Consider the following 19,040-nt stretch of genomic DNA (forward strand, 5'->3'; position numbering starts at 1 on the left):
TGGCTAATGGACAGAGCTGATTAGAATTTACCTCCCTCTGACCTGTAATTTTCTACAATAAAATAAATTATCCGAAACATTAGATCAAGCCGTTAGTTTACAGCCATTCGGAAAGGATTTGATTGCTCCTGCCTGTCAATAATGATCAAGGGCTTCTCCGTTTGATTTTGCTTTTCAGCAAACAGTCCAGCCTTGTGAAGTGCCAGTAGGAGGGCAACAGCAGCCCATGTGAAGTGGAAGCCCCAAAGAAGAGGCCAGGGTGTCTAGAAATTGCTTTGCTTATTATGCTGGAATAACCCTTCCACTCTGTTCTTCCTCCTAGCAGGGGGAGAGCATTTCCCTGCAGGCTCCAGTCATTGGACTCAGGTCAGGGCAGGAGAAGGGTGTCTCATTAGAAACTGCTGTTGCATGATCAAAAGTTGCCAATGGCCCTGATTCAAGAAAAGACCATTCTTAGCTTCTGTCTTCTCTTGGCAACTGGGAATGGAAACACAAATTGGATGTAGCTCTTAGATAGGAACTGTTGCTTGGGCATCTGGAGTTTGCTGCCACTTTGGCTGTGCAGAGATTTTTCACTGTAGAGAGAAAGAGGTAGTTAGCCATGTTGGTCTGGAAACGGGCAGAAGACAAGGCAGGGTGGGTGGTATCTGATGTCGGCAAAACTTCAGTGTGGCCGGCTGCCACCTGCTGGAGCAGCAGGAGAGGCAGGGAGAGACTGAGGAAGAGTGGAAGTGAGAAGGAACAAGTCAGAGGAGACATGTTGGAAGGAAGGGAAGTAGAGGGGGCAAAACGCCAGTGGAGGAAGTGTAGATGTAGAGTGATGCTAGGATGAGGGGAAAGGGAAGCCTCAGATGGCGAGAGCAGAAGGGAAGGCTCGCTATAGCGGGCAGTGAAGGGAGGGTGGGAGCTCAGAGAGATGCTTGGAGGAAAAGGTGGTATGCCTGGAGGTAGCACCAGCCTATTCTTAGTCAGATAGGTGACTGATGTTGGTGAGTTGAAGAGCCTGGCAAGGTAGGAGTCTCTGCCTGGGCTTCAGGGGGCATCTCTGCACCCCAAATCTTAAAGGTTGACCTGTCAGTCACTGGGAAGCCCTGGGGTATTTTCCCCCTGCCCATGTGTATTTTGCCCATGTTTTGTTCCTGCATCCTTTGCTGGATTAGCTGTCTAAAGCCTTGACATTGTCCTGACTTGACACACAGGATGGAATCTGCAGTGGGGAAGGAGCCTGAGACCTGGGGAAGGCGCGTGCCAGACAGCTGTGTTTTGAGTCAGCCCCTGGAGGTCTAGCAGTCTTGGGCTTCGACTTTTTTGGAGAACAAGTCCTGGCAGGGAATGATTTGGTGAGATTCAGATGCCTGGAAGAAGAAAAAAACTTGTCCTGCAGAGAAACACCCATGAAGTGGCACCATAGTACTTGTTTTTATATCAACCCCCCTCTCCTCCCAGCCAGAAGTGGGGTTGGCACTACCTAGGCATCGTAAAGGGGCACAAAGCGAGCTGACTGCCCCTTACATTTTATTTTTATTTGCACTGGAGTTTTACACAGGGGTTTATTGTATTTGCTGTAGCCGAAACGGTCTCCTTTTTTTCTTAGAGACCTGAGGAAGGGTATTTGGAAACTTGCCCAAGTCTATTCCTACCATGAAGTTCTAATAAAAGATACCACCCACAAAAATCCTTAAAGAGGCACAGTAATTAATAGCTTGGGGAGGGGGGTAAGATACAGCTCAGCCCTGGCTGCCCTCGTTGGGGGAGGGAAAACACCACCTTGTCTCTGTAGCGTGTGTTGGTGTTTTTGTTGGACAGAGACTAATCTACTGAACTCATGTATGGAAAGCTGAGGCTGATCAGATCCAAGGATCTGTGGTTGCTACTGAAGTCCATATTTTGGTGAGGAGGGGACCTCTGGTATGTGCGGTGCTTACAGGCAATCAGAGGCTCTCAAAAGGCTATGTATTTATCAAGTGCTCTCTTCATTCTATTCAATGCTGCGTAACAATTTCCACCCCGGTTGTCCTCAGCACCAGATACCTGTACGTCCTGCAAAATCTCTGTGGGCTGACAGGTTTGGGTAAGAAGAATGTATCTGGTTTCTTTCTCTTTAGCTGAGGGGGCTGGCCACAGGGGAGCAGATAACTCCTGCCTCCTAGGAGCTGCCCTCCGACCAGGTACACGTTAACAGGAGATGCTCTATCTCCCCCACTAATCTAGGTGGAAGACCTGTATACTCCTTCCTTTCCTTGTCTGGGATCCTGTTATCTTCAGTTTCATTGGTGTCCCTCTGTGACTTCATATCCCCTTAGGGGCACAGCCGTCTTTCCACATGTGGTGGAGTGGCAGGTTCCTCTCTGTGGCAGAGCACTCCCTGCCCACAGGACAGCTTTGGAGTCTTCAATACCTCGACCCCTGGGAAGGCGTGGACATTGTTAATGCAAGCTCTTCCCTGCTCTTCTGGGAAAGGCTCTACTGGTGAGAAGGATGTTGGTCTCCATAGCCCATTTGGCCTGTGGCTCTAACTGCCAGCCAAGGAGGCACCAGTCAGGTCCTTTGGAGTATGAACAGAGGAACTGGATGGAGGCCCACCCACTTGTTTACCACCAAACGAGCTGGGGAAGACCCCTGTAGGCTTGCTTTAGGATTCAAAAGGGTACCCTTACTTTGGGACTGTAAGATACCCTTATTTTGGGACTGTTGGGCTTAAGGTCATGCCTCATTAAGGTTAATTTTGGACATGGGGTTTCAGAGAGACTGTTGCATGGGCTGGGTCTCTGCTCCAAGTATCTTCTGTTAGTGGTAAAGAAGGCCCCTCACTTTATGAAAGAAGCCACAGCTTTAATTTGGCTCAGGGTAGTTGCTGCTCTTAGGACTTCCTTAGTGGATGAAAACCATGAGTGCTGCTTTCTGATAGGAGGCCAGGATCAAATGAATGCCCTTGCGAATATTGGGCACTTACACATATGCAGGGAGGCTGCTCTGACACGTTGTAAACCCAGTGTGTAAGAGCAGACTTGATTTATCAGAATAGCATTAACTTAATTTATCATAGGTACATCAGCAAGTTTCAGATTAATAGAGAAATTACCACACTCCAGCAGCCTCCAGGTCATGTGCATCAGTGTCTCTGCACTGAAAAATGGTGGTGGCGTGTTGAAAAAATGGCGGTGGGGCGCTTTGAACTAAAGCTTGCTTGACAAGCCTCGCACAGCTTGACAAGCTTTAGTTCAAAGTGCCACACCACCATTTTTTCAACACGGGGTGGGGGACACAGGTGAAACTCTGGTGCTTTGAATTAGCACAGCTGTCTAATTAAAGTCCCCCACCACAACCCAGAGCACATCTATAAATGCCCAGTCTCCCTGGGAGGGTACACTCTGCTTAGCTTGTAGCTCTCCACTTTCCTGTGAGCTTTGGGGAACTAAAAATACTGCAGAGCGAATGTGATTTATTGTTTGGCCAATGGCAGCAGTGTGATGCCACTAGTCTGCCATGGCATCTGAAAGTAGACCATGGTCTCTTTTCATGCCCATGATCAATTTTTACCGTCGCTAGATGCGCCTATGGAAGGAACCCTTTCAAAAGGGGTATGTTTCAGCTGGGCAGCAGCTATGAGTTGTGCTGTTATGTGAGAATCCAAAATGGCTCCAACTTTAACCCTGAAAGAAGCAGAATTAAAGGTGGAGCAGTGTTGCTCGTGTGAATCATTCTCAGCTTGTTCACACTCAGCAGATAGAAGGTTCCAGTGGCTGCCCTATTGAAATGGCTCCAAAATATACATGGGACCACATCTGCAGGGTTCTTGTTCAGCCTCAGGACAGGGTGCCAGGTACTGTTTGTGATTGCCACAGATGTGGCTCCTGCTACTCTTTAGAACAGTGCCTACCACCTGGCCTCAAGTCCTGCTGTGCTCTGGAGTTGCATTCTGCTGATTTGGTGCAAATCTTCCAAGTCTGACACATCACACAATTCTCCTGTGACAGCAGGAAAGCAGCTAGGACCACACCCGCTGAAGCAGACATCACAGTGTTTGTGAACAGGTCCCAACCACTTCCACAGCTGCAAAGGAAGAAGTTTGCACCTCTGGAAGGTGAAGATGGGGAGGGACCTGCCCAGGACTGTTTCTGCCATCCACAGATAGAAACTCAGCAGGTCTGGTCCAGAATGTCATCTTCTCGCTAGCTCACAGTGGCTGCTGAGAAAAGGGGGCAGGGAAGGATTGCTGCTCCTGAGCTGTGAAAACAGGGGCTCCAGCCAGATCTTGCACAGAGCAGCTGGTGAGCTCAGATCTCATGGCACAAGCCTGAGCTTCCAGCAGCTGACATGTCAGTGAGCTCAGAGAGCTCACTGTGCATGCAGTGCAGTCAAAGAGGGGTGCAATCACACCACCACACTCTCCTGGATCTGCCCTTGCCTGATGGCCATGAAATTGGTGACTCTGCTTACTAGGGAGGGTGCAAGGAAGGTTGGCAGATAGATTGGTGATGTGGTTGGTGACAATGTTAGTTTGGAAGGGTCAGAAAGCTGTGGCAGGTTGGGTTTACCCCCATGTTCAAGATAAGGAAGTACCCAGGAGAGCTGGAAGCTCCTAAGAGACGTCTGTCTCCTTAGAGCCCTGTATCATTTGCAGTGCTGGTGTGGTCTTTTCTTGAGGAATATGATTTATCAGAATAGCATTAACTTCATTTATCATGGGTACATTAGCAAGTTTCGGAGGAACACCTAATGCTGGAAGGGTTTCAAGGAAAGTCTTCTACCTGGCTGTGGTCACTGGTGCGGAGCATGGGTCATAAGAAATAGTGAGAGGCCTAGAGAGTGATCCCTTTTACGCAGGTATAAATCCAGGATTTGCCAGCTGTTAGGGACACTACTGACTCATGTGGGTTTAAATACGGAGTAGGGAATCTGGGCTACAGCTGATGTTTGTAGATTATACGGGCAGACAGGACCCCTGTGATCTCTCAACTGGCTTCCTGCCTAACACTATCATTGGTCTTCCATTGTTTGAACTATGGTGCAGCTCTTCCCTGGTAATTTGTTCCAGTGATTATTTACCACCACTGTGAATTTGTCTAGCTCCAACTTTCAGCCCACAGGACCCTGTTATATCTTCTCTGCAAGATTGGAAGACCCATTATTTAGTTCCTTGGATTATTTAGTATTGAGATCCTGCAAAGTAGCTGAATTTCCGGAATCTCCTGCTATAAAGCCTGTCTTCCAGTTCTTTGCAAAGCAGGGTAGATTTGCACCTTACAGACTAACCAAAGTAGGTGTATATGTAGCACAAGCTTTCATGAGCTGCAGCTCACCTTATCAGATGCAGATGAAGTTCTCTGGTCATTCTCAGGACTCTTCTCTGGACTCCCTCCAGTATATCTACATCCATTTTACACTATGGACACTATTCCAGAAGCAGTCACACTGGTATCAGACCAGTGATAAATAACCTCCCTGCTCTGACTTAAGATCATCTAAGGTTGATAATGGTCCATTTAGCTACAGTATCACACTGATTACTCACTATTAACTGCCCCCCAAGTCTTTTTCAGGGTCATAACTTCCCAGGATAGAGGCCCCATCCTGTCAGTATGGCCTTCACTTCTCATTCTTTATTCTTCAATCTTTGTGCTTCGTTCAGGGTTAAAGTTAGAGCTGTTTTGTTCCTGGCTTGTCTACACTGTTGGACTGTAACAGCTGCTGTGAAGTTCCCTTTTGAAACTGCTCCAAGGGTCAGATTGCCCATGCCCCCAGAACTTTACAGTAGGTTGTGCTGCAATCCATATTGGCTGCTTGTGCCCAGTTTATTCGGTCATCCAGACCACTCTCTCACAATGACCTGTCATTTTCTTTATTTACCAAGCTCCCAGTTTCTGTCATCTGCATATCTTTTTTGGAGGTCATGTTACTAAGTTTGGTGCCACGTCTAAGATGGTTGTATGCCACTGGTGTCCTGTGGTTGGCTATCTGGTCTGGGTGCTGACATGCTGTAACACAGCTGGCTAGTACATCCATTTCAAATACATCTTTCCCCCAAGTTTTCTTTACAGAGTCCCTTCTCCTGTGGACTAAGAAAGAAGAGAATACCAGTCACTGATGATTTGATCCTGGACGTTTCCCAAACACCAGTACTTACCTGTGGAGCTCAGCCTTGTTTTGTGGGGCCTGGTACTCGGGCAGGAAGGGAACATATAGAAGCTAGACAGAGGACAAATAAAGTTTCAGAAACAACCTGTTGAGATCTAGCGAATATGCAAATTCAAAGCAGATTAAAGCAGGAAGTAGAGCTTTTATATCAGCCAGAGCTGAGAGGGAAGGAAGAATTTTCTCTACCCTCTTCTCAGCACCAACCAAAGAGGTAGGAGCTCTTCCTCTGTTCACTGTATGCAGCAGTGCTGGCCCTTTAAGGCAAATTCCCAGCTCCAGTATTGCGGTCAGCCTAGATACACTGCAGAACAGGAGGCATGCTTGGAGTTAAAATTACAGAGGATGCTGAGTAATGTAGGGGCATAGCATTCTGGGAAGTGGCAGAAGGTATAAGTAACTCTTCCGTTGTTAGAAACTAAGAAGGAATTGGAGCTTTTCCATGTTAGAACGTGGGCAGGGGCTGGAGCCACTTGCCCAAAGTTACAAGATCACAGGGGCAGCCTGGGAGAGCTGTTTTGGACTCTGCTGTTGATGTTTAGCTTCATTGGGTTTTTTACAGTCCCTAGCAAGGGAGAAAAGGGAAAGGGTCTCAGACCAGGGCCTGCATAGAGCACTGCACTTTTATCAGCCTTACTGTTTCTTCCCCAGGTTATCAGCTTGCACTTCCAATAACCAGACAAACATGAACCTGAAAGGGATTGCTCCAACTTTCATTTTATTTTCTTTCCAAAGTAGAATTGCAGGAGGGGAAGGTGCGCAAGAGGGGGGCTGATTTGTTGCAGAAGGATGGGGGGGAGGGAAGAGGGAATTCTTTGGGTGTACATTGGCAAAGGAATTCCTATCAGACTGGAAATGACTTATGCACTTATGCGCTAAAGCATGGCAGGCAGAACGCTCTGCTTTGGTGGACATGCTTGGGTTTTCATCCTTAAGGTCTACTTCAGAGATTGTTCCATGTATAAAACAAAAAAAGTATATTTTTTATATATATATATATATATATATATATATATGTGTGTGTGTGTGTGTGTGTGTGTATATAAAATATAAACACACACACAGTCTACATTCCCTACAACTCCCAGTCCCTAAGGGCTTCAAGTTGTAATGGCCATGCATATATTTGCAATATAAAAATGTATGCTGACTGAGCCAGGGCCTTCCTTGCTGGGTTCAGAATTGGCCACATGATAAATAAGTGGGAAAGATGCCTTTATATGACATCAGACAGCTCTCACACATTTGTGTGGTCAACCAAGCACTGAGTGGCTGTGCTATTTTGCCTCAGTCCCCGGCTGCCTCCTGGAGCTGTACCATCTGGTTGCCTATGCTTTAAACAGGAATTTTTGATCCAAGGGCAGGGAGTGAAGAACTGTCAGATTTTGGGGGTTAGATTGAAATGTGCTCAGTCCTGCTGCCCAGGAGTTAGGAAAACTGCATGTCATAGGTTTCTGTGTTTCCAACTGGGTTTCCAATGGACAGTTTTGGTTGTTTTACCGGGGGGGGGAAAGACGGTCAAAATTCACCATACGATAGTTAGACAAGTCTTCATAGAGGTCTGTCTGCCTGTCTCTCTCCTGCATGACATACCCCATTTTTTAGGGCAAAAGGTCTCCTTTTGTCAGGCTTAGGTCAAGTCCCCGATGGGCAGAGAGGGCAGTCCTTCATACAGGCCTGTCCACAGCATATTGGCAAGGGCTCAAGTTGGAAGCTGCCGTCTGCACTGCTGGGTAAGTGAAGTTAGCATGCTGCTTGGCCTTCAGCCTCAAGCTGGCCAGGCTGGAGTTGCATGTGTCCCTGTACATGTAGGGGCTGGCAGTAGAGGCATAAGGACAGGCACTGGATGAAACAGCAGAGTTGAGGCTTGGGCTGTTGAGGTTGTTGATGTTTCCCAAGTTGTTGAGGCTGGAGCCAGGTACTCCAGTCACTGCTGAGGGGACCATGGAGGAAGGCATGGTCATGGAGGCAATGGAACTGGGTGGGGAAAACATGGGTTGGGAGGAAAGGGGGCTGACATTCATGGAGTTGAAGAAGGGGAAGCTCTTGGCTGACAAGGGACTGGTGGCAAGGCCCTTGGTAGCCCAGTTGTTATATGAGTAGCTAGAATACATGTCATCATAAGGCTGCATCAGTCCATTGAACTGGGCTCCAAAACTGTTCTTGCAAAGTTCTGCCTGTTGGTTCCTTTCTCGTTTCCTCCATTTGGCTCTGCGGTTCTTAAACCAGACCTGCAAAGGAAGGAGAGAGGGGAAGGGGGTCACTGTGATTATTGGCGGGGAAACCTTCTTATTCATCCCTTATCCTTCCTTTACTAATCCAAGGATATTGGGAGAGGGATTGAGTGGAATGAATGAAGGGGTTGTAAATGGGAGGTGCTCAGTAGAATTCATGAAAGAAAAAGCTAACTGTATATCAGGACAGGTTGCTTAGTGGTGTCCTGCTAGGTGGTTGGAATGATCTTCCAATGAAAGTGGATAGGAGCCCCAAAATCAAACAACAGAGTCTGCAATATAGGAGATAATCATGAAATGGAGATTGTCATTGTGTAAGGTGTTTTCTGTCTTTGAGTCCCATCATGATTTACAGTGTAAATGCAGTCATGCACCTCTACGGTTTCCATAGATACCCCAAAGAGTGAATTTACGCCAAAATAGTGAAAAATTCAGCAGGCTCCTTCAAAATCCCCCCTTCTGGGCTCTCAAGTTTTTTGCTGATTCTTTGACTGTAATGGAGATCTACCAGAACCAGCTGGAAATTTTCAGCAGAGATTCTCAGGAAGTCAGAAAACCTCAAACTCTGCTCTGGCATGTGCCACAATTTAATAAAAAAATTATCTCTGACTCACTCTCCTCTTTTATTTGCAATCATGTCACACACTTTGCTGCGCATTCCCCATCATATATCAAGTCTAGCAGTTGTTTACATGGGCAAAATATTATAAAATTAGTTGTTTACATGGGCAAAATATTATAAAATTAGCTACAACCTACACCCCTATAAAATTAGTTAGCCTTTTTTCCCCAAAACTGATCTAGTGATTAGAAACCAGAAGGAAAAGCTTTAACATGTGACTGGCTAGGTCTTTGTAGGCTATGAGCAAGTGCTCTGAGGAACACAGTTTGAGGACCATACAGGTGTGAGTATGGCTACAAATCTGTTTTTGTCTTTTTTTATCTAAAAAAATTATCTTGGTTTGTGGGTTTTTTTGTTAACTTTGGCCTTCATTAGAAAAGGGTGAAAGATTATTAAATAAAGACTAAGATACAGTAAACCCAAAGAATATAAAAGTTGATTTTAAAAACTATAAATGGAACCGTGTGAAAATAAAAAGTCTATATATTTTTTTCTTGGATTGTTGATACTATCTTGGATTAGGAAGCCTGGAAATTTTGTTGTGTTTTAAATATGATTTGCTTAAGCAATAATGCAATTTACTTTTGGCATTTTTCTCAAGTTTGAATGGTGAAGCAAGTTTCTAATGCATTTCTAATTAGTTTTCCTTCTGGGTTCTTATGCTTTGGGCCTGTGCTGTTGTTTGTTTGGATCTTTAAGAATTACAGCAACAATATTGCCTTGTCATGAGTGAGGGGAAGCTGCAGATTTCAGACTTGCATAGAATCATAATAGGCTGAAGATTCAGTTTTAAAGGTAGGTTTCCTGCTCAAGGATTGCAGTAAATTCTACTTATTGGGTTACATCAACTGAGCTGTGAGGAGCTGTCAATCCTGCCTTAGCCAGGGTAGGAAGCTACTTCACTTCTTTTTTCCTTCTGCACTTCCCTTTATCTCCTGCCCTGCAAAAATCTCTCCCTTTTGCAGTATGAGTGGACCTGAAGAGGGCTCAGGGGGTCCTAATTCAGGGGCTTAGGGATCATCATTTCTATCACCTTAGCACTGGCCTCCCCCCATGATCAGTGTAGATCTCTCTTTCTTCTACAGCTCTGCCTGCTGAATGCTCAGTGCTAATGAAATGTCTTTTTCTAATCACAGTTGCCTACTCAGCACCTTCTCCCCGACTGCCACCCCGTATCTCCCCTGTACCCATCTGTCTCCTTCCTTTCTGCTCACCTGTAATCCATCATCTGCTTTCTTTTCTCCCTGCTCCAAGTCCTAATGTATCTTGCTTAATTTTCTCCCATTGCCAGGATCTCCACAGTTTCTTAACCCTCACAACAAGACAAATCAGCTGCCCTTTCCCCTCAGAGCTTAGCTTCTGCTCAACTAGAAATAAAGGGCGATGGCATCCATCCATCCATCTTTGCTGGAGAAGTCTCATTTTTCATCTCTAAAATTTAGAGGCTTGTCAGCCATCTTCTGAAGGCATGTATGACTTCACTCTTATTGACAGTCACAGCAACTGGGAGCCATTTTGGAGAAAGGCAAACTTTTGTGAGGGGAAGAACAGTCACCAGAAATTCATAAGAATTTCCTTTGGACAGCCAAAATCTCCTGAGATTCAAAAATCGTGAGCTAGCAATGAGCCCTTGTGTTCTGAGAACTAATTCCTGACAGGAACAGAAACCTGCAGCCTGGACCAAAGTAAAATACTGAGCAAAAAGAACTGAAAGGATTAAAAAGAAGGGGAGAGGATAGAATAGGGAAAGGACAGAAACTGGCACTTGGGGAAATTGGGATGCGGGCAGTGTAGAGAGACTAGGGCAGGGGTCAGCAAACTATAGACTACAGGTAAGATCCAGCCTGCAGAGCCATTTGATCGGTCCCACAGACATGGGGCTTTGGCAGTTGCTTTCCCATGTCATTGCACTGAAAAGTGGCAATGATGGCTGGGTCCAAGCACCTGCCCACTTGCCTCTGACCCGAACTGGGTCACTCTGGCCTGTCACTTGAACAGTTGCTGACTACTGGTCTAGGGGATGAGATGAGGGAGAGATAAGGATGCTGTTAGTTTGTATTTATAGTAACATCCAGAAGACACTCGCAAGACTGGAGTCCTGACCCTATATAATGAATTAGTTCTGCTGCAAAGAACTTCCCATTTCAGTCCACATGATAAAGGAGGGGGCAAGGAAGGAAGGCATAGAGAAAGGCAGTGACTCATCCAAGATCACTTCACAGGCATGTGATAGCATAGGAAATAGGCCTCTCGAATCCTAGGCGAACACCTCATCTGTTGGGCAAGGCCGTTGTGAGGCAGGGGAAGTTATGAGGCAATATGGAAGAGACTGGGAAGAGGCACGGGGAATCGGAGGTGAAGAGAGACGGCACAGAAGTGAAGACAGCGAGGACAGGGAAAGGGAGGGAGAAGAGCACAGGGGCAGTGGCAACAGTCAGGGCACAGAGCATTACAAGTGTGAGATGGAGGAACTCCATGAAGTGTGTTATGGCACCGGGTTTCTTCCCCGAGGGCCCTGGACTCTGAGCAGCAGAGGCACCTCCCTCTTTCACTACTCCTCCCCGGGGAAATATGTTGGCATGGAGGATGCGCAGCTTCCTGCTTGTGGGAGAAGATGCCCCATGTTAGCCTTGGTGAGATTTCCCTCATGAAGTCTTGCAGAAGTGAGCAGCTGTTCCTGTGACGGGGTGACTGAGGCCTGCTGAGTGCTAGGAGCAGATTCTGGGGTTTATCTCAGAATCTGGCAAAGCCTTTACTGGGCTGGCTTGGGGCTGGCTGCAGAGCTGGGATCCAGTTTCAATCCAGTTCCCCAAGCTCTAGCTGTGTTGAGGGTGCGTGGAGTGGAAGATGAGGAGTGGCCATACCCGGACTCGTGCCTCAGTCAGATTGGTCCAGACTGCTATCTCCTCCCTGGTGCTCATGTCTGGGTAGCGGTTGCGCTGGAAGGTGGCTTCCAGTTCTTGGAGCTGCTGGCTGGTAAAGTGAGTCCTCTGCCTTCGCTGTTTCTTCTTCAAGGAGCCATCCTCAGGGTTGGAGTCATCAGTCTGGTTCTGCTGGGACTTCTCTGTGTCTGCAAAAAGCAAAAGGAGGAAATCTGTCAGAGCTCTTCTAGGAGACACCTCTCACCATTGTGGTACAAGCACCTGCAGGCTTCTGGCCTCTGCATCCGATTCCCAGGACACTGGTGCATCTTACTGCCATATCACCATCTTCCCAGTCCCTATAATCTAGGTGCAGGCCCTTTGCCATGAAAAACGCGTAGTGAGCTTGCATTATTACCTGAGAGTTGCTATGCAGAACCTCTAGTGACGGCTCACCTCCCGCCTGGTGGCCAAGCTCTGTAATAGCATCTACCAAAGACCTACAGTGAGTGAGCTGATCTGGTCTTTATAATGGAGTAAATTTACTAAGGGAGACAAATCCAGGGGAAATGCATGCCTAGGGATGGTGTTGGGTATTACACCCTGAGATTGAGTTTCTCTTCTCTCGCTGGCTCAGCCTTGCAGCTACACAACGAACCTCCACTTTGATGCACAGAAGCATCCAAAAACCCTCTTGTCCATACCCAACTTGCCCTGGTTTTGTAGCTCATTTATAAACTGACACAAAACATTGCATAGACATTCTCCTTACTTTTGCTTCAGTTTAAGTGTGGTTCATTACCGTTTGGTTTAAATCTGTTCCTAACAAACTTAAGTTAAACTGACATGTCAGGCTAAACAGGTTTTAAAATGCCTGTATCTTCTTGCACTGACCTAACTAAAATCCCACCTTTAGCTCAGCCACTGTAATTCTGCAGCTAGACAAACCAAAAGAGGTTGCACTTTAAAGGTATGCAAAACTCAGAAAAAATGGTAGAGAATAGAGTAAGTAAGTAATGTAAGTTGCATGGTTCATTCCATTTCTGGAAGGGACTCAGCTATTTGGATGATGGTTGTAGTTTAAAGGGCAGGAGAAAACAGAACTGGAGTTAAATCCTTTAGTCTTCCAGGCTTTTAGAGTGCACATAATGACCAATAGGACACAAAAATGACATTCACTATATAAAAATATATTTCATTTATATGGTTGAACTATTTTCTTCACCATGTCTTTGGATGCTACAGTTTCATTAGCAGGGATTTCTAGGGGACAGCAGCCAACGGAGAGAAGAGGGAATCCATGCGGCCAGAGATCGATTACAAATAGTCTCTTTCTGCAAGTGGAAGGAGCCATTCATGTGAGTAGCAAAGGTCACTCCTTTAAGTCTTATTTGGAGTCTTTAGGCACAGACATTAGGCAGTAAGGTGATAAAAGTGACATTCAACCCTTCTTAGCTTTTGTCATCATGAAGTATGGCCTGTTGTTCCCCTGCCTATTTTTTCTCATCACTGGATCCCTTCCTTATGGTTCATGTCCTTTTCTTACCATCTTTCTTTCTATGAAATGACCCTCTAGCAATTCTTTCTGTTGAACTGAACCCCAGTATTCACAGTCAAGTCTAGTAAGGAAGTCAGGTCAGAAACATGAGTTAAAATGTCATCTTCATAGACATCTTCCAGCACACAAGCCTTAAACAACCATGCTGCTGTGGCTAGACTGCTACTGATACCCAAGTAAGCTAGTTTAAAGTTAACTCAGATCTCTCTCCACTACGCTGAAGTCACTTCAGTGACACTGCTGTAGACAAATCAAACAAAGATAAGATTCCAGCAGTCATCCTCTGCCCTACATTGCAGTCAGTGCAACTGCATGCCTTGTGAAACAGGACAGAACAGGAATATCAAATTATCTCTATCAAGAGGTAACTTAAAGTCAATCTTTGCATCATTTGTGGGAACTGTAACCATTCCATGGGAACAGCAGAACATGGGGGAGAAAAAAGCAGCATACTGTACATTAAAAATCTTCTCCTGTGAGCAATGACAACACTTTGTTTCAGCAAGACACTTCTGGGGAAAAATAAATGACTGGGGAAAATAATAATTGTCAAAGGGCAAAAGGAAGCTTCTTTCTTTTAGGGCAGCTTATTCTCTAATTGCTCACTAATAACCACGGATCCTGGTTTTCTCTGATTTTAAAAAATAATCCCCAATTTTCAGATTTAAAAAAGTAACCCCAAATCCACATTTTTCCACAATTAAAATGAAACACCACTCTGGGGAAACACTAAAATGAAACACCATAGCGTTTCACTATGGTGTTTCATTTTAGTCATGGAAAAATGTGGATTTGGGGTTACTTTTTTAAATCTGAAAATTGGGGATTTTTTTAAATCAAAGAAAACCAGGATCCCTGCTAATGACACTATAGGCAAATCTAGAATTTTGAAAAGGCAGATGGTGTGATGCCTCATCACATATAAAACATCACATATTTTTCTCCAGTTAAAAATAAACTAGAAGCTTTACTAATATGCTAGGAGCCTCAAGCTGTATTATTCAATTTAAAATGGAATATAATTGCCTTGGAATGAGTCGAATACAATTTGCAGGGCTGTGAAATCGGAGCTTCAAGGGCAGCTAAGGGACAGCAGAAGTGCAGAACAAAGGATGGCCTGATTGGCGGGACATCAAGACCATTAAAAGGAGAAAGGGTTTTTAACACCTGTGGAATGAAGAATTTAGAAGGGATCAGATGATTCTAATATAATTAAGGGCTTAGTCCCTCTGTCCCTAAAGCTGGAGCGTTTTGGACAGGAGGCAGTGCAGCAGAGTGCCACCATGATGGCAGGGACAGAGTGGGGCCTGGCCCCTCACCCGGCCCTGCTCCCCAGAGGGAGTGGCAACACAGGGTGGTAGGTGGCGGTGCTCCATCCTCTCCTGCCCTCCCCTACACCGTCATTCCTAACAGACAACTGGCTAGTAAAGGGATTATCAACCTTTTTTAACAAGTGTACCCCTTCTGCCTCAAAGTTTCAGCTCATGTACCCCTTTATATTGTTCTCTTCTTTTTAAGGCATGGGGCAGGGGTAGGCAGAGTGCGGGATGGAGCCACAAAAGCAGGTCATCCAGGGGGGAGGGAGGGGGGCAGCTCCTGTTGCTGTATGCACTCTGGTCGAAGCCTCGGGGGCACGTGCCCCCCAGATCTGTGCACAGGGCAGAGGCAGCTGCTGCTGCGGGCTGGACTTCGCACCCCACTGTCCCAAGAGCTGCGCAATGCTATGTGCCTGTTGCTACCAGGCGGGCAGGGGACACACACAATCTCCCCCAGGAGGTAAGTGTGTTTGGGGGAAGGGGTGGAGTGGGGCCAGATCAAGAAGGGAGGAGGGGAATGTCTCTGTGCCCACTCCCAGAAGCAGGGCCAGGGGGGCGATGGCAGTGGTGCCTATCTGCAGGCCACACACATGCCACCCAGATGACTAGATGTGGGGAGGAGGACGCTCACACGTGGTGGCCATCGCTGCCACTGCCAAGATTGCCACCCCACACCACAGCCTTTGGCACACCCTACACTGCTTTCTCATGACCAGTTGCACATACAGCTCCATGGGCTGGTGATAGGCCTCACCCCTGGCCAATCACAAGCTGCTTGTCACCAGCCCACGGAGCCATGCTTGTGACCGGCTGTGAGAAGGTGGCACAGCAGCAGTGGTGGCACAGAGTAGTGATGGTGGCAGCTGCATGCGAGCCCCCCACAATCCAGCTAGCCGGGAGGCGCATGTGCGGCCCCACAGAGGGACACCACTGCCCTTGTCCCCCCAGCCCTGTTCCTGGGAGCGGGCACAGAGAGCAAGCTGAGGTAGTGGGCGGGGAGGCACTGCACTGTACTGCGTGGAGCTGGTGGCACTTGATGCATCCCTCCCCCAGGTAAGAAGTAAAGTATGGGAATGCACCAGGGGAGACACCTGCGCTCCATCCCTGCCGGCGTGTAACCCCTATGGCCTTTCTAAGTACCCCTAGGGGTACACATACCCCTGGTTGACAATCCCATGGCTAGTAAATTATAATAAGCCATGAAGTCCAGTGACTCCCTCAGCACTGCCTGACTAGAAATGCTGCCGCTACTGCCAGGCAGTTGATTTGAAACTTTGGGACAACGAGGAATCAAAGGGGATGCAAGCGCACTACTGCACCCCCCTGAAGCCACCCCTGAATGGCTCCTTCCACCTTCTTTGGGAGCATCTGATTCTGGCCACTGTCTTGGACAGGATTCTGGATTAGATGGAAGTGCCAGGTCATAGAACCACAGAAAAATGAGGCTGGAAGGGACCATGAAAGGTCACCTACTTCAACTGCCCTTCTCAAGGCAGGACTGTCCCTCTCCATGTTAGGCATTGACTTCTGAATTTTAGCCCCAAGGTACGCAGCCCAGCCAACATCCTTAAATGAGTGCAAACCACACTTCTTTTGCTTCATAGCTGAACACACTAACCAGCTGTGCCACAGAGATCAGTGCTCATGTGTTCCTATCTTCTCCTTACTTCTTCTGGAACAGGAATTGTGCTTATGGTGCTATACCTGTTGTTAACTGTATTCGCAGGACCAGTTGAAAACTCTGAGATTGGAACCCCATTTTACTGGGCATTTCAAAGGTCAGATCTATACTGTGAGGTTTTACTGATATGGCTCTGTCAGGTAAGAGAGGGTTTGGCAATGTTTTTGGGACAAGTGCCAAAAACACCCCAACATCAACTTGTAAGATGTTGGTGTGCCAGGGCAAACTGTAGGGAAGCCACACGAGGCCTCATCCTTATTATGGTAGTAGCACAGCCCTGGCCTCTTTCCCACTATCTGCACCAAGCCACGCATGCACTTGTCACCAGCAATGAACTGGGATGGGACTCTGCAGACCTCCATGCAGTGTGCCACCTGCCATGGAGCCTGTGTTGTGGCAGTGGAGCCCCAGCCCCTTCCCTGCTGTCTGCCGTGAGGCACACTTGCTGAGCAAAATGTTTTCATGTGCCATGCTCTGGTTGTCAACCGCTGAGCTAAGAGCATGAAAAATTTGAATCCCTTTAGACCACACTGATAGCAAAAGCCATGGTGTACATGCAACTGTGCCAGTCAAGTGCTTTCATTGGCTTAGTTTCTAGTAGAGTTGTAGCTCTGGTGGGTAATGTATGTCAGCGGGACAGAGCACAGCAGCCCTACCAGCATAAAAACTTCTCTTGCTATACACAGTATCTCCGCTAGAGGGCTCCGCTGTCCCCATAAAGCCCCCAGGTACAGCAGTAGAGGCTCTGAAAGTATATACCTGTCCTAAGCAAGTCTTCATCCCTGACAGCTTCTGCCTTTACCAAGGGACCCTCAAACCCTTTTCTGTGGTATCATTTAATTATTAATATTCTCCAGTGCCTCCTGTACACTACTGCTGGGAACACCACCTCCCCCCACCACCTTCCTTAAGCGTATACAAGGGGAGCAATGCAGGAAAATGTCATGTTAGTGACAAAACAGCCTTTGTCAAGATGAGTGATATTTTCCAGATTGGAAATCATTGCTCAGGGACAGGGGAGAGCAGAAGCTGTGTTTGGGTTTCAGTGAGAAGGGACTGTTTTGTATGGGTACAGAATATTATCATAAGTGAAACAAGCAAGTAGGAAGAGAGAGGTGTTTACTGTCATATCTGTTTCTGGGCTGTCCTCTAACTCAGGGATCAGCAACCTACAGCTGCAGATCCGATCTGAGCTGCAAAGTGATTGGATCCAGCCTGTAGTCTGAGCCAGCCCACAGCAAGCAGCTTGTCCTGGAGAATCCCCCTTTTCCACCTTGCACTGTGTCACTGACCCTCTACAGCACACCTCTCTGAAGCCCTTCCTGCTACTGCCTCTTGCCCTCTACAGTAGGCTCTTCTTACTGTCACTGCTGAATTTGCCCCTTTCTACTGCCGCTGGGGACAGGAATCAGTGGTGCACATCAGAGGCACTGGTGCATGACAGACATGGCAGTAGGTGCATTGGAGACTGTGGAGGGGATCAACAGCTGGGTCACAAGCAGTGGCCCACTATAAAAGGTTGCTAACCTTTGTGTTAGTCCTCTAAGCTAGTATACTTGTTAGCATATGAACTCTGTGCTGTGAAGAAATGGCAGGTTGCTCCCAGCCCCCTCAAACAGAACCAGCCCATAAAGTGGTAACATAGTTTCCTGTATGCTGCCTCTTCAGCTACTTCTAAGGATGGGAGATTAGTTCCGTCTCTATGGCCATGTAACCCAAGGCTTCTTTGCGGATGGGGACATATTCATAGACATAGAGAGTTGATCATTAAGTACTATGAGGCTTCCACAGACAGCCCTAAACAGGTGTCTGCTCACAACAGCCTAGACCAGTGATACAGCAAAGTCTCCATATTCTATCATGAAACTGGGATTCATCTTTTTCACTTGTTGCTGGTACTTAGGAGACTGGAAACCTGGAGGGGGTGTCTTAAGAATTGAAAATATACAACTGAACAAACAAGAAATTGCTCTAGTCTGCCAACCTATAAACATTTATACGGGGGGGGACATCAGTTCGTTAGGGTTCTTGGAAGCAGGCTGGTTTCTCTGTCTCATCCCATCCTAAACCCTGTAGGGGGTCTATCCTGTCTCCCATGGTGTAAAATAGCAGAAGAGGGATCACTGTATAATCAGCTTCCTTCTTAGTGAACTGGAACATGCCAAAATGTAGGCAAAGCTAACAGTGGCTCATATGCCCTGTTCCCAAAGGTTCCTCACTTTCTAAGTTAAGGGGTTTGAACCAGGAAGACCAGCCCTGCTACTGAGAAAAGCAAGGAAGCACATGCCATTGAATCCTATCTTTCCTAGTGTCAAGCAGCCCAAGATGGAGTTACACTACAGCACGTTTCCTCTTCCACCCATCCACCAACTGAACCCTCAAAGTTGCCTGTCTAGCTCTCACTAAGAGGAGGGCGTGTACCACTGTAACTGGGAGTCAGAATCAGCCCTGTATGTAAGTAGGGCCAGCTAATGATCACTGTTCAAAGGACGATTTTATTTCTAGATTACTGTTTAAAAAAGAACTGGAGATTTGTGTATGTGTGGATAACTGAGCGTCTACTAATAATCTGTAAGAGGATGGGAAATATTTTACATGCTTTACTTCCCCCACCCCCACTCAATAAAACTACT

General features: G+C 46.8%; 1 protein-coding gene across 4 annotated transcripts in view; it reads right to left on the reverse strand.

The window, feature by feature from the left end:
* Positions 1-6,823: 6,823 nt before the first annotated feature.
* PITX3 (paired like homeodomain 3) overlaps positions 6,824-19,040 on the reverse strand; it is a 33,466-nt gene continuing 21,249 nt past the window's right edge. For all 4 annotated transcript variants that reach the window (XM_090058260.1, XM_090058264.1, XM_090058262.1 and 1 more), the window contains exons 3-4: positions 11,856-12,061; positions 6,824-8,366 (exon numbers count right to left, since the gene is read on the reverse strand). In XM_090058260.1, the coding sequence (XP_089914386.1) occupies positions 7,803-8,366; positions 11,856-12,061 (770 nt within the window). In that variant the 3' untranslated portion in view covers positions 6,824-7,802. The remainder of the gene's footprint in view (positions 8,367-11,855; positions 12,062-19,040) is intronic.

Source organism: Crocodylus siamensis, chromosome 7 (genome assembly GCF_052110815.1).
Source record: "Crocodylus siamensis isolate JL-2025a chromosome 7, ASM5211081v1, whole genome shotgun sequence".
NCBI lineage: Eukaryota > Metazoa > Chordata > Crocodylia > Crocodylidae > Crocodylus > Crocodylus siamensis.